The 15041-nt window shown below is 40.1% G+C and overlaps 1 protein-coding gene across 3 annotated transcripts in view; it reads right to left on the bottom strand.

Annotated features, from left to right (window-relative positions):
* Window positions 1-2259: 2259 nt before the first annotated feature.
* SLCO5A1 (solute carrier organic anion transporter family member 5A1) overlaps window positions 2260-15041 on the bottom strand; it is a 160022-nt gene continuing 147240 nt past the window's right edge. Inside the window, exons 8-10 of one of the 3 annotated variants that reach the window (XM_032759602.2) lie at window positions 13271-13512; window positions 10408-10472; window positions 2260-7504 (exon numbers count right to left, since the gene is read on the bottom strand). In XM_032759602.2, coding sequence (XP_032615493.1) covers window positions 7047-7504; window positions 10408-10472; window positions 13271-13512 — 765 coding nt within the window. In that variant the 3' untranslated portion in view covers window positions 2260-7046. The remainder of the gene's footprint in view (window positions 7505-10407; window positions 10473-13270; window positions 13513-15041) is intronic. The other 2 variants (XM_058444088.1, XM_032759603.2) reach the window with 2 other exon arrangements.

The following is a 15041-nucleotide window of genomic DNA, read 5'->3' as shown; positions in this document are numbered from 1 at the left end:
CTGCAACCCTTTAGATGAGCAGTGGGATGAGGGAATGAAAAGTGGAAATCAGTTATGCTGCTTCCCACCTACAAAGTGCTCAAGGCAGGATTCTAAATACACCCACGTTGTGCTTCAGTCCATGAGTTATGACTCCCTTACCTCCTTCCACCTCTCACCCCAAAGTTTTAGATGCCATTGTGTTTAGAAAACTCTGCTGCTAGTCAGCAGAGACCTCCAGATCCAGGGGATTTTTTCTCCCTAAGTGGATCTGAGCTCAAGTTCTTCTTTCTAAGTTAACTTTTAAGTTCAGGAGTACATGTGCAAGTTTCTTACTCTTGTCTCAGAGCACTGGCTTCTGGCCACTTTAGCAATGAATGATTAGTTTGCTATTCAGTAGCAAACGAGGAGACAGGAGGAAGGGAGCTTTTCAGTGTTTTGTTGACCAAGTTTTGATATTCATGCCTTTAGAAATTATTCCAGTTTTTGGAATAATGAGTTGGACTTCTTGGGAAATTATTCTTAACCTATCAAAGTCAACCACGTGGCAAAGAATTATACCCACTGAATTCTTACCATTTACTCCTCTATATTTTCAGGACCTCAGGCTGTTAGGCAGAGCCATGAGACTACTTAGGGCCAATGAAATGGGGGAATAGACACATGGCACTTCCAGGCTGAGAAAGAGAAAAGCTCTTTTGCCATACTCTGGGCACTTCCTTTCTTTGCCCCAGCAACCAAGATGAACGATGAAGTTTCCAGGTGGTGCCACTTCAAGATGGTGGAGCCTCTGTCAGCCTGGATCCCTGAAAGACTATGTGGAACAGAGCCATAATAGATACGTAAGTGAACGAGAAACAGACCTGTGTGTTATGAAGCCATTGAGATTTGAGGGTTAATATGTTATTTAAGTATAATTTAACAAATCACATTCAAGGTACATAGCTCTGTGTTCTGAAAGTCTGTTTTGAATTTCAATAGGTTAAGTGATGAATTACTTAAAATTATTCTCTTTGGAGACTCAATAAAAAAAAAACATGCTATGGCTCTTAAAACTATACTCCTAAAACTTTACACATAGAACATTCTGCTTCAATGTAGAGATAACAGTTAGGTAAGGAGCTAATGATGTAGGAGGGGTGGACAATCGCATTGGTCACATTGCTTCATCCCTTCAAACAACAAAGTTCTAGAAACAATTTCATTTCAGTCCAACACACTTTATTCATTTTTAACTTTTTTCTTAATTTTCAATAATCAAGTATTCAAGATGCTGTAAACCAAGATTTATTAGTACATCGACAACAGATTTCATTAAACACATGGAAATTATGCATCTTTTAAATTACCTTAAGAAGTCTCCAAATAAATATCATTTTAAAAATCACAAAATCAAACTTCTTTATGCAACAATGCAAAACAACCTTTCATCACAAACATACCTCTACACAAAACACACACACACACACACACACACACACAGAACACACACACAGAACACACACTCCACTAAGAACCTAATGCCAGTTTAGTTGACACAGTATTACATTTCCTTAAACAAAAGAGTCAGAGCCTGACCTGCCTGTTTCATGATTCTAAATTAACATTTGGGGTTTGGGGTAGAGGTATGTGTTTTAAGAAAAATGCCCACTATTTGGTACTACTCTTACCAATTATCAATTACCAATTGCCAACAATTGGTACTAGTCTTACCAATGATTCTTATTTTTCATTTCTAGATACAAACTTTAAACCTCTTTTGTTCACCCCTTTGGTTTAATGTGTCCCTGCAATTACTTTAGTTTTCAATAATATTTTCTCCTTCAATTTTAAGATGTAATGATAGGATACCAGAAAAGATAACACCTTCAAAACCCCAATGTTAAAAATACGAGAAGAAATAAGAAAAGGTTATCTGAAATATTTTTCCTACCTCTCTCTGAAATTATTTTTGGCATCTGATTATTCTTGCTAAAATAAATATCAAAAGCACTGAGTATTCCATAGAAAAGTATCCCCCCTTACACACTTCATTTTTGCAGCATAGAGTTCATGGGGTAACTGTTGAAATGGGAGTAATGGATGCTTGTTTTCTGGAAAATTCTTCAGATTTCCAAACATAAAGTACATGCAGCCCCTTAGCAGTGAAATACTGTGAATTCAGTGGCGCTTTTTAGTGGTGAACATGCATCATTAAATACTTTTTAGCACCAAGGCATTTTTTTTAATGTTGCAAAAGCAAACATCTAGGGAGGGTTTTTTGTTTTCTGTTGTTGTTGTTGTTGTTGTTGTTGTTGTTGTTGTTGTATTTGACCCTTCCTAGAGCTGAGTAAAAATGAAGTCTTTAAAATAAAACCTCCTCAGACATACACAGATCTGATTCTAATGCAACAAGAAGTTTGGGACAGATACAGCCAGCAGCATCCCAAAAGATGAAGAAGAGAAAAAGACAAAAAGATGAAGTGCACGAGGCAACTACCTTTGCCTGCCAGCCGCGGCACTCTCTCATTACGGAAGAGAAAACACAAATGTGTGGGAAGGCTACCTACTGGTCTGTATAACAGAGAACTAGCAAACCTGCAGTTTAGGCAATTCTGGGTTTATACAGTATTTTGGTATCTATCTGCTACTTAGAATACTCAGTATGCACCTACATATCAATAGTTATATTCATGTGCTGTGTCATCTCTGGATGTTCTAAGTACATACACGATCACAAAATATAATCAGCTACCACCCGAGGCTTGAGCTTGCCTCCTGCTCCTGGGTGCACTAGGGAATTCCCATCAATGCTTCAGCTCCATCCAAACTCTGAAGTTTCTCTTTGGTACATGCACGGTTTCTACAAAACAGGGCCAAAAAGACACTTTCTGGCTCCAAGTCCACCAAAGAGCACAAGCTGGAATTGTGGACTGAAGAAGAATTTTCTTGGTGGTTGGTGAACATGGAGGACCACCATGACATCCATGAGGACTTAATCCAGGTAACTCCCCCTTCTCTGAAGGCTGACATTTCCAAGTGCGTGCCACTAAAGGTAACAATGTCACAGCGACTAAAGGGAACAATCGGGATCAGTGGTTTGATATGTATTTTATGTGTGTTCATTTAAAACCCTTATTAGGAATCTTAAAACTCATATTCATCAAAAAACTAATGGAGATGTTAATATTCTGAAAGAGGAAAATAAAAAAAAAAAATACACTCGAAATCCCTAAAGCTCAGATTCAACAAATCTGAGCTACCTTTCTTCATAATGTTTCATTTCAGAAACTCTGCCGAGACCTGATGTTAACACGAAGACTGGATTTGTTCTGTATTAAATATGAACTATAAATAAATATTTGAGGTATGTTATGACAAATAACTTTAATATAACACTTAGCTAAATAAATGTAAATTTACCCTGAAAATCTAGTTAAACATTAAATCTTGATATTTCCTACAGATGTTTCCTACAGTTTTTTCCTACAGTTTTTTTTATTTACACAAAAAAAACCTCTCTACTCTTCGTAAATGGTAATATATCAAAAAAATTGAAATGCTTTAACCTCACGATTTTGTAGTCACACCTTGCCTTTGTTAACCAAAAGCTATTGTATACAATGCGTAGTGTAAAAAATGAATAATGGAGTGAGAGAAATCTATGTCTGAATCCTGACTTGGCCATTCTGTACAATCCTAAATGAGTTCTTTTACCTCTCTGAGCCTTGGTTTCATATGTGTTTTTTTTTAAATAATAAAATCAGCCGGGCACGGTGGCTCATGCCTGTAATCCCAGCACTTTGGGAGGCCGAGGCGGGTGGATCACTTGAGGTCAGGAGTTCAAGACCAGCCTGGCCAACATGGTGAAACCCTCTCTCTACTAAAAATAGAAAAAAAATAGCTGGGTCTGGTGGCACACACCTTAATCCCAGTTCCTCAGGAGGCTGAAACAGGAGAATCATTTGAACCCAGGAAGCGGAGGTTGCAGTGAGCTGAGATTAAGCCACTGCACTCCAGCCCGAGTGACAGAGCAAGACTCTGTCTCAAAAAAAACAGAATCAAACCTTTGCAAGGTAATTAAGAGGATCAAAATGAATGATGATGTATGTTAAGTGCTTGACAAAACGCTCTACAGCTCGTCAACACTCAACAAATGCTAAATTGTTTCCTCTCTGTTCCTCCTTTCTCTCCATCCCCAACACCTTGATTCTGAATTACTTTTGAATATTTTCAAGAATTAAGTCCACCTATAAAGAATAAGGACTTAATGCTAATGAAAATAACCAAAGAATGTGCTCCAACCACCCATCTTACCTCTTGGGAGTTTCTAAATTAATAGGATGAACTCAAGGATATTGTATTTGCATATTAAAGCTAAATAATATATGAATTTACAGTTTATAAAAGAACAAGATGACCTTTTCCAAAACAAGTAATTTGAGCCTAAGATCATGGAGAGTCTTCATTAAAACTTCTAATAGGAGCTCTGACTATAAAGTAATGGGATCAATTTATTAAGAAACATGTAAGACCCTATATATACAATCAAATGGTATCATCTACAGAATAGTCACTTCAGTTGGCCATGTAATATTCCAGTGATGCCACCATAGCCCCAAGTATTCTGTGAACCACTCTTAATTGGTACATATTCCAAAGCTTTATTTTCTCATGATTTTTACTACTTAGTCTACATTCACCAACAACACATTAATGAAATACCTGCTATTTATAAGGAGCAGATACTTGAGGAAGCACAATATTAACACTGTGGTGCACATTTCAGGCCCGTTTCTTTGAGTTCTGGCCCAATCATCCCAAAGGATTTTATGGAGTGGCAGATGGTAATCAGGTAATATGACACCTGAAGATACCGGGCACCTGATCAGTGATCGCCAAACTGGATGACTGTTCAAGGCAGCAAAGGGAGTAAGGGGGCTCTCTAACTACCCCGTGCTGAGTCTAGCAATCTTAGCTACCAGAAAAAGTGCCAATCCCACCAAAATTCTCTCAATGCAGTATCTTAATGATCAGAAGAAAATTAAAAAAAACCACACCTCTCCAACGTACTTATCTTTAACTCCCACACCAAAGGAAACTTTCTCCTTTAAAGGATCAAAACTCTCCCATAGAGGGTAAAGGGGAACCCTGAGGCCCCAGAGGAGACACTAGTTCAATCAGCAAGGTTTTCTTAATCAGCAAGATTTTTTGAATACTTCCAATATATGCCCCATTGGCCAGAGTCTGACAATTACCAGTGCAATTACAGTCTTAACCAAGCAAGAATCCTCACCTCCCCGAGAGCCAAGCCCAGGAGCCAGAGGGAAGTCCTTAGCCCCTGAGACCATTAGCTCCACCCCTTGTAGACATCGTTCAGTCTAACAGTGTTAACACAAACTGTATGCAACCAAGAGAACTGTTTGACCAACGTCATTCCTAGGAAGAGAGGGAAACAGCCTTAAAACCAGGAGTATTTGCACAATTCCACCTGTGCAGTCAAGCAAGGATGGAGAGCAGAAGCCTGAATCACGGAACAGTCTGTTAATCACATCTCTTCTGGGGAGAAGGGTAAACCAGAAGAGAAAAACATTTCCCTAATTAGCCCTCCATGACCATAGGCTCCTTGGCAGAAAAAGTTCACAATCGTATCAGCATTTGGCCCTTACACTCCCTCGCAGCCAGAACGCATGAGCTAACTTGCTATCAATCTGTTAGCGCCGTCAGGAAGCATCTATCTTAAGAGCCATGTAGAAAGCATTCTCTATGATGCTTACTTCAAAGTGATGTGCTGGCAGGTACTGAAAAGAATGATGGGTAATGAACCCAAAGTGCATTTAGGAACAGAAAAATCCTCTCTCAGAATCACTGCCAGAAACTTACAGTAAGAGGGAATCAAAGGGTAGTGTAAAACAATATTTCTGATAAAGTAGGGCTCATTCGGATGGACTGGTTTATTTTACATAATTTTCAACAATTACTTAAGATCATATTCTGGTCCAGAACACAGATCTCCCTCCTCCCGTATTCTAAGTGATTTTCATATCCCAGGCACAGATTTCCTGATATAAGTACTCATTTTCAGGAGCAACCACAGCAATTTTCTGTCCAGAAAAAAAACCATACAGATTTGCCAGTGCTTTCAAGACGTAACTAAAATACTCAGGTGGGACTTTTCCCAGTGACTTTGTGGGCCCGTAGAGCTAAAGAAAATTTCTGCAACAGTTTTCTTGGATGAGAAAGCCATCATTTTCTTTCCTTATTATGCATTTCAAATTACAGTTTCTAGCCATATTGTTTAGCACACTAGTTTTAAAGCCCCTTACGAAAGAATACTGGAGTTTATATTTAAGCTATCAGATTTATGATTCAGCAGCCTCTTTATCTTAGGATGGGGCAGGCAGACTGAAAGAGAATGTGTCCTATGACCCGCAGTAGCTGTTCCTTCTATCACACTATGCCTATGGTTCCTCTGAAGCATTTGAAAAGTTCTACCTGATTTATAACTGCTATGGCTTAAAATGCTATTAACAGTACTGGATGGAAAGTTCAGCTTCCTCTTTTCAGAAAATATCTGCTTTATTCCGTGAAAGTAAACGTAACATGCTGCACATACAGTTTTCCAATCAAATTGCATAGTTGAGACAAATTCATTTGTGCTTTGTAGCAGAACTCACAGTAGGTGTTCATATCTAAAAACTTTGATTTGGAAATGCCAAGTCCTGGGCAAGCTCACCTTTGTTTGGAGTGTTAGTTAATGATATGCACCGCCATTCCCCTTCCCATGATTTTGCTGACCGTGTACCTCAGCCTACACCGTAGGGGAGCACGAGCTTTAAATGAACACAACGGAAATGGGAACAGATCGAGCTGAGCGTCTCCTTGTTGGAGAGAAGCGGGGAAAGGCTCTCAGTCTTGTTGAGGTATCCAGCCCTCAATGCATAGCGGCTGTGTCTACTGAGTTTTGTTGGTTTGAGGATTGTGTCTGTAGGGGTTAAAAAAAGAAAGAAAGAAAAGAAGGCACAGTTGTTTCTCAAGCCGCCATTTTCAACTCAACCAACACAACTAAATTCTTCCATTTTCCAGCTTCAGGAGGGCGGCTCCAAGGCAGCGGGGCGCTCTTCGGGCCCCGGGTCCGCAGACGAACTTATTGCTTCTGGGAAGGGCCCCGCGTAGGTCTGTGCTGCGCACTGGATCCCTTTTTGCAGACCAGTCTCTTCGTGGAATTCTCCCTGGGTGCTGAAAGCTGGGCAAGATCTAGTCCGGGCGTTGTCGGGGTGTCCCACTCTCTCACTCACGGTGCTCAGGGGGAATTCTCTCCACCTCCGCCTCTGCAGTCCATCCTCCTTATATTTTATGGAGTACCAGGCCAGAAAAATAAAAATAAACCCAACGAATTTGAGGCCAGCAGCCAAACCAAAATACACAAAACGAAACGATGTCACGTTGTACTCCCAGCAAGAACCCTGCACACCACATTCCTGTTGCCAGAGCATGCAGGTGGTGTCAATGACTGCTCCAAAGTAGATCGGAGTAGGAATGTATGCTAGAGGGGTGGAGAAGAAGAAAATACGAAGACTTAGCACATCTTACAAGGGAGAACAGATTTGTAAATTAGCAAGGTACTTGTGTGCTCTAAAACCAGTTGAGGGGGAGGGATTTTCTTGTGTTACCAGATTTTTTTTAAGACACATCATATTTTATCACAATATATTTATCATTAAAGCATTCACTATATGATAAACACTTAAAAGTCGAGTTTGCCACCCAGAATGCGCTGTTGATTCTTAGGATCAAATCAACATGTTGTACCCTTTAAACAGATACAATTTTATTTGTCAAGTATACCTCAATAAAGCTGAAAAAAGGGGTATTGCTAAAAATACAATTAGAGAATCCTTTTAAACTTAAAAATTGGATTTTGTCATTAAGTATTCAACAGGCTATACTAGAGCCCTTTATTACCCACCAAAATTCAATACACTTAGTTCTTGGCTTTAGTCCTTGGATGCAGGAAGAGTACGAGAAAAGCAGCATCTCCTATGAGTCAGAAACCACATAAAATGGCAACTTTGTAAAGCACTTATAAATCTAAGAAATTATATCTATAAAGGAACTTTATTATGGCATAAATTTCGTCTTTGAAGTTTATGAAACATCTGAGATGAATAGTAGCTTCGTTGTCTGGGCTATGACATAGACATTTCCTTAATCCAATGAGAAAAAAAGTCTACCTAGTACACGGACTCCTGTATCACATGCTACTCCCTTTACCAAAATGTTCCTGCCATCATATTCTCACTGCATTTTGGATCTATCTCCATTTTATTAACTATCACATAGTATTTTAAATGTTTACAAATTTGTCACTCCATAAGCTTCTTCAAGGCAGGGGCCATGCCTTTTATTCTTTGCATCCCGAAGACCTCAATAAAAATTTACAGAAGATAGCAATGGGAGGGAGGAGGGAAGAAGGCATAAAAGAGAAAAAGGAGGAAGGGAGCCAGGAAGACAGAAAGGAAGGCAGAGAGGATAGGCGGGCTGATAACCTGGGAAGCTGTGAGTGACACATTTTAAATAAGTTGTTTTTTTTTTTAAAAAAAAAAAAGTCTATTGGTTTAATTTTAATATTATTAAAGTTTTTTAAACTCTTTTTCTGCTTCAGAATTTGGGGGGAAATGAAAATTGGCTTGTTGGCCCAACTAGACTTTTTCACAATCCATAGAAGTTAAAATAAAGTTGAATTAAATAATAAATGCCTGAAATGTTCTCCCTCCACTTATTCTTGATGCTGTGGCATACATCTGTTGACTCACCTTTACCTCCAAATCATATCAAATGACCCCAACTCCACGGCATCAGAGAGGGGCAAAGCAAAAAGAAGAAATTATCTTTTTCTGGCCAGGCATTGTGGCTCACATCTGTAATCCCAGAACTTTGGGAGGCCAAAGCGGGTGGATCACCTGAGGTCAAGAGCTCAAGACCAGCCTGGCCAACATGGTGAAACCCCATCTCTACTAAAAAAAGAAAAAAAAGAAAATGCAAAAATTAGCCAGGCGTGGTGGCAAGTGCCTGCAATCCCACTTACTTGGGAGGCTGAGGCAGGAGAAACACTTGAACCCTAGCAGCAGAGGTTGCAGAGAACTGAGACTGTGCCACTGCCCTCCAGCCTGGGCAACAGGGCAAGACTCTATCTCAAAAAAAAATACATATATATATACATATATATTTCTTTTCTTATTCAATTACCCCTTTGGTTAACAAATCTCCTTATTTCTAAACCTTATTTCTAAATAATACTGTTTAACTTTTAACAAGATCTATAAGACAGACTTTTTTTTTTTTTTTTCAGACAGAGTTTTGCTCTTGTTGCCCAGGCTGGAGTACAGTGGCTCCATCTCGGCTCACTGCAACCTCCGCCTCCCAGATTCAAGCAATTCCCCTGCCTCAGCCTCCTGAGTAGTTGGGATTACAGGCAGGCACCACCACACCCAGCTAATTTCTTTGTATTTTCAGTAGAGATGGGGTTTCATCATGTTGGCCAGGCTGGTCTCGAACTCCCGACCTCAGGTGATCCACTCACCTCGGCCTCCCAAAGTGCGGGGATTAAAGCATGAGCCACTGCACCCGGCCTAAGGCAGACTTTTTCACTATATCTAAGTGTGTCAGGATTTCCTTTAAACAGCATGTTTTTTAAAAAATGATAGCCTCAAAGTCTTATTAGTACCGAAAAAAACAAGCCACTCATTAAATGGAACTAGAAGCATTTTCCTCCTGGGGCTTATTGAAAATGCTCATTCGTGGACTGGGCCATCAACCACAACATATGACAAATGGAGAATGCCAGGGGATTAATGCTTCAGGGGGTCAGAAGATGCCCTTTTTAAACATTACCTCTTCAAAACTGAAATAAGAAATTTGAATCAAAAAACAATTTTTTTGTCTTGTAGACAATGACACTGATTACTGAGGAGAAAATAACAGCTGAAGAAAATGACAGACTGCCACTTAAGAAAAAGACATTATATAAGGAAAAATAAGCTTGATGACAAAGACGTCAATTAACAATACATTGAAATTGATCAAAGGAATGTTGCTGCTTTCGTAGTAAAATGGCATAAAGGGGTCAAAATGCTAGGATTACAAATCTTGACAAATTGCTTGATTTCCTATTTGTTACTGTGCAAAACTCTGGCGAATTTTGTCCAAGTTTATGGTCATAATGAAAAAGAAACTAACCTAACTTTGGTTTTGTTTTGCTTCATCAAACAACAGAACCTGTCAGCTTCTAGTTCAAATCAGAAAACAAGGAAGTTGTACCCTCACCACTAACCTGTAAAATCTTACTCATGGTAATAAATGATGTGACTTGCCATTTTTAAAGGACAGTGAAAATTTGCCATCTGCAAAGAGGAACTAAGAGGCACACTTGGAAATTCAGGGACGTACCAAGTGTTCGCAACAAAACAAACTGCATTCCCAGCGCAAAAGGTCTCTCCTCATCTTCTACGGACCTACGGTGAAGGGAAAGAAGGAAATGTTTTTTAAATAGTAGCCCCAAGAAAATGAATGTCAAATCAAGTCGGCTTTGTGCAGAGCCAGGGACTAAAGAGATGCCATGCCAAAATATTTAATTCACTATTATTTGCTAACAATAGCCACACAAGATTGCTGATGGCTAAATCCCAGAATAAAGGTCTTCCCAATGTAGACATCAAAGAAACTCTGACTAACTCTAATTGTTTCTACATAAATACTGGTAGAGGGTTAAAGGCTTTTGGCTGAAGAAGCTGAAATGCCTCTAACTGAGCTTCCAAAATCAGATCCATTTTTTTTTAATTATAGAATTTCCTCCTAAATACTGCGCGGTGTTTTTGTTTTTGTTTTTTGCCTGTGTGCCTGCATCTTCCAGAGTGGTAGATGTGTACATTGAAAATTACTCCAGTAATTCTTCCAAAACAGGAAGAAAGAAAAGAATAAAAGTATATTCAAAAAATGTATAGGAAACAAGTCAAATATCAGAGGAAGCATAAGCCCTCCAACCACATCTTTTTTTCTTTTTTAAAAACTTATACTCCAGCCGGGCGCGGTGGCTCACGCTTGTAATCCCAGCACTTTGGGAGGCCGAGGCGGGCGGATCACGAGGTCAGGAGATCGAGACCACAGTGAAACCCCGTCTCTACTAAAAATACAAAAAATTAGCCGGGCGTGGTGGCGGGCGCCTGTAGTCCCAGCTACTCGGAGAGGCTGAGGCAGGAGAATGGCGTGAACCCGGGAGGCGGGCTTGCAGCGAGCCAAGATTGAGCCACTGCACTCCAGCCTGGGTGAAAAAGCGAGACTTCGTCTCAAAAAAAAAAAAGTAGCCTATGGGTTATTTAACATCTCTTGAGGAATTAAAGTGCAAAGAATAAGATTATTTGAGTAAATTTATGAATGATTCATATGTGTTTTTAAACGCTGCAGTGCCTTATCCTCTCCATCGCATATCCATGAGAGTATGGTATATAACGGGAACTTTCCCAAGACCAGTGCCTTTGTCACCTTTTCCCCAATTTCTTTATTTCTCATAGCAATTTGCAAAGTGCTGCACACAGGTTGTTATTCCATAAATATCTGCTGCTGGAAGAACTGAGTAAACAAACCAGTGGGCCTTTCATGCTCTACTATCTGGCTGTCAAGGAACAGCTTTGCTGGGAAATGCCTGATTCAGCACCAAGTGGGAAGGAAGCCAGAATATGTCTGGTGCAGCCCACTGCCCTTGCTAAGCAATGACATCTCAGCAGGTGCTTCCTGCAAGGTGCCCAGCATTGTGGCATCTGAGGAAGAGTAAGAACTGACTCCCTTTCTTCACTCCTTCCCTGCACTGCACCCCCTAATCCTCCTGAAGCTGCCCAGACCCATGGGTGTGCTCTTGTGGCTTCACCACGCTGCCCAGTTCCTTTGTCCACTGCAGTCCTTACTGCAAATATCAACACACCGATGTGAATGTATCAGTGTGGCAGGCCTCCATAACAACTGTTTCAGTACAGACTGAGTGTTTAAGTTAAATATTAAAAGCTAGTGCCCTTACACAAATGCTGGAATGTAACAAAAGTCCACCAAGAGTTTTGCCTAGGTCTTTCCTGGGCCTTAAAGCACGACAAAATAATGAACAAATTCTTAACAGGATCCATTTAGGATTAAACAAGTTTTACTGGGGGTCTGAAAAAACTCCCTAGGCCTCCATAAACAAGTTTATTGGGGGTCTGAAGGAACTCCCCAAACCTCCGTGATTTAGCAGGAGATAAGATAAGGGTAATCGCCGCAGCACCTGGACCATTTAGATTAAGTAAACTTACTGAGGATCCAGAAGAAGGTCTTCAAGATTCAGACCTTAGTTATAAATTAAAAGAAATTAATCACTTATGTCTTTAGACGAATGCACACTTACACGTAGACAGATAGCTTAGAATGTATATAAGCTCTAATAAACTTTGTAATTTTGAGTAGGTCTGGTGTTTATTTCCAGGCCTTCTCCCTGTAACTGGTTACAGAAATAAAAACTCTTTTCCTCCCCTGTTCATCTGTATCTCGTTATTGCAGTGCAAAAAACAGCAGCCCGACCCTCATTTTGCTCTAGGAACACCAGTACCAACATTTTTAATAGGACAAAAGTAGCTTCCATGTCCTCTTATAAACAAAAAGTCCAAACAAGATATGGCAAAGAAAGCACAGCCTGAAAAACTGAAAAAAAAAAAAAAAGAGAGAGAGAGAGAAATCACATTCCCCAGTATGCCCTTTTCTTGACTCAACTCCGAAATTTTATATGATAGTAAAATTAATGAACTCAGCATTTCAAATTGCAGGCCCAGCATAAATCACCACTGATCCTGAAGGTAGTAACTATCTATAAGGTTGAAGATAATAGCCTTTGCTGTATGCACGATTTAGCAACTTTCTCAAATTACTTCCTGCCCTCCTCTGGGGTCCAGCTTCTCATAGCTGACAGAGTGATGACTTTCAACTCCTGAAGTTGAACCTCGTAGGGCAGAGACTTCAGGAATCAAAAACATCAATGACGTTTCATTATACAGTAAGAATATAACCCAACTGAATAAAGAACTTTCCAAAGTATGAAATGTTACAACCTTCCTTTCCCTTCCCAACAGGGAAAAATCTCTCCTAAGTTCACCAGGCAAATATCTGAGCGCCCTCCTGCACATGCTAATTTTGCTTTGCTCTCTGATTTACCACATAAGCCCCTTGTCCTGGATTATGTGCTCTGGAAATTATAAGTACAGAACCCACCCCAGAAGTTGAATGCTGTTCTCACCTGAGTGTTACTATGATAGCTGATGGTTGGGCACATGCTGTGATGAAGGTGACTATGAAAAGAAACACTAAGAATGGGATAAGGGTATTGCAGGTCCGTTTACACTTCCCAGACACAGCATAGCCGTTCTCATTGAGATAAGTCTTGACAATAACCACACGGAGCTGACTGCGCTGTCCCACGGTGGGCGGAGTGATCACTTGTCGACTTTGGACACAGGTGCATTCTGTATAATTCCGTATCTAAGTGAGCAAAATAAAGATGAGTTGTGTGCCCCTCAAAAGCTAACTGCGGCATAAGAATATTAAGACGAAGTTAAGTAAAAGTACTCTAAAATAGCTCGAATATTTTTTCAAACAAAATATTTCATTGAAAGTAGCTTCCTCATTGGTAACAGTAAGGATCTCAAGTGTGTGTCTAACAGAATCAAAGTCTGCTGGTCAAAATTGCTTAAACCTAAACTTTTCTAAGAAGCTTTCAACATTCAATACCATTCACATTCCACAGGCTCATTTTTGTCATCATTATATTCTGCCTCCATTGCTGTTAACTCTTGGGCTCTCCAATTAGAGAAGCACCTCAAAAAACAGAACCAAACCTTATTTTTCTTTGTGCTCACAGAGCACCTAGCACTACTCTGGGCACACAGTGGGCCCTAAAGTAAACATCTATTAAATGCAGAGAATTTATAATGCAATCGTGATGACTTTAGCACCAATAATAGCGAACATCTCATTGGTGTTCGGTTTTCTTTTCTTTTTCAACTTTTATTTTAGATTCAGGGAGTACACGTGCAGGTTTGTTACACGGGTCTATTGTGTGATGCTGAGGTTTGGTGAACAGATGATCCCATCACCCAAGTCGTGAGCATAGTTCCCAACAGGTAGTTTTTCCACACCTCCCTCCCCATCTCCCCCCTCTAGTAGTCTCCTGTGTCTATTGTTTCCATTTTTGTGTCCATGAGTACCCAATGTTTAGCTCTCACTTATAAGTGAGAACATGTGGTATTTGGTTTTCTGTTCCTGCGTTAATTCACTTAGGATAATGGCCTCCAGCTGCATCCATGTTGCTGCCAAGGTCATGATTTTATTCTTTTTTATGGCTGTGTAGTACTCCATGGTGTATATTATCACATTTTCTTTATCAAATTCATCACTGATGAGCAACTAGCTTGATTCCATGTCTTTACTATTGTGAACGGTGCTGCAATGAACATACAAGTGCATGTGTCTTTCTGGTAGAACAATTTGTTTTCTTTTGGATACATACCCAGGAATGAGATTGCTGGGTTGAGTGGTCGTTTTAAGTTCCTTGAGAAATCTCCGAACTGCTTTCCACGGTGTCTAAGTTAATGTACATTCTGGTGCTTCCATTTTTAAACATCTTTGAAGTCCCTTTAGTTAGCTGGTGCCCTACACCCTATAGAAGAGCAACCAGCTCCATGGAAGTAACTTGGCTACTACAGCCCCCACCCAGTACTGCTCCTGGGCTCTGACAGAGTCAGACTAAATGGACATCGGCTGGCCTTCACTGCAACCTTTGAATACTTGAAGCAGTCATAAGAAAAAGTATGAAGATGGGGCACTGGTTGGCTGTCATGCTCAAAAGACTGCTGGCATATTTTAAAGGATGAACACTGACTCTCAAGGAAGGACTTAGCCACCAAGAGAACAGATCTCACCCTTTCAACATGGCGACACAGTGGAGTTCACCAATTATATAATGGGGAACAAACAACAGGAATTCTCAATTTATCATTGCAGTTTAAAAC

Source organism: Hylobates moloch, unplaced genomic scaffold (assembly GCF_009828535.3).
Source record: "Hylobates moloch isolate HMO894 unplaced genomic scaffold, HMol_V3 SCAFFOLD_9, whole genome shotgun sequence".
Lineage (NCBI taxonomy): Eukaryota > Metazoa > Chordata > Mammalia > Primates > Hylobatidae > Hylobates > Hylobates moloch.
This window is presented reverse-complemented; position numbering and strand designations above follow the sequence as displayed.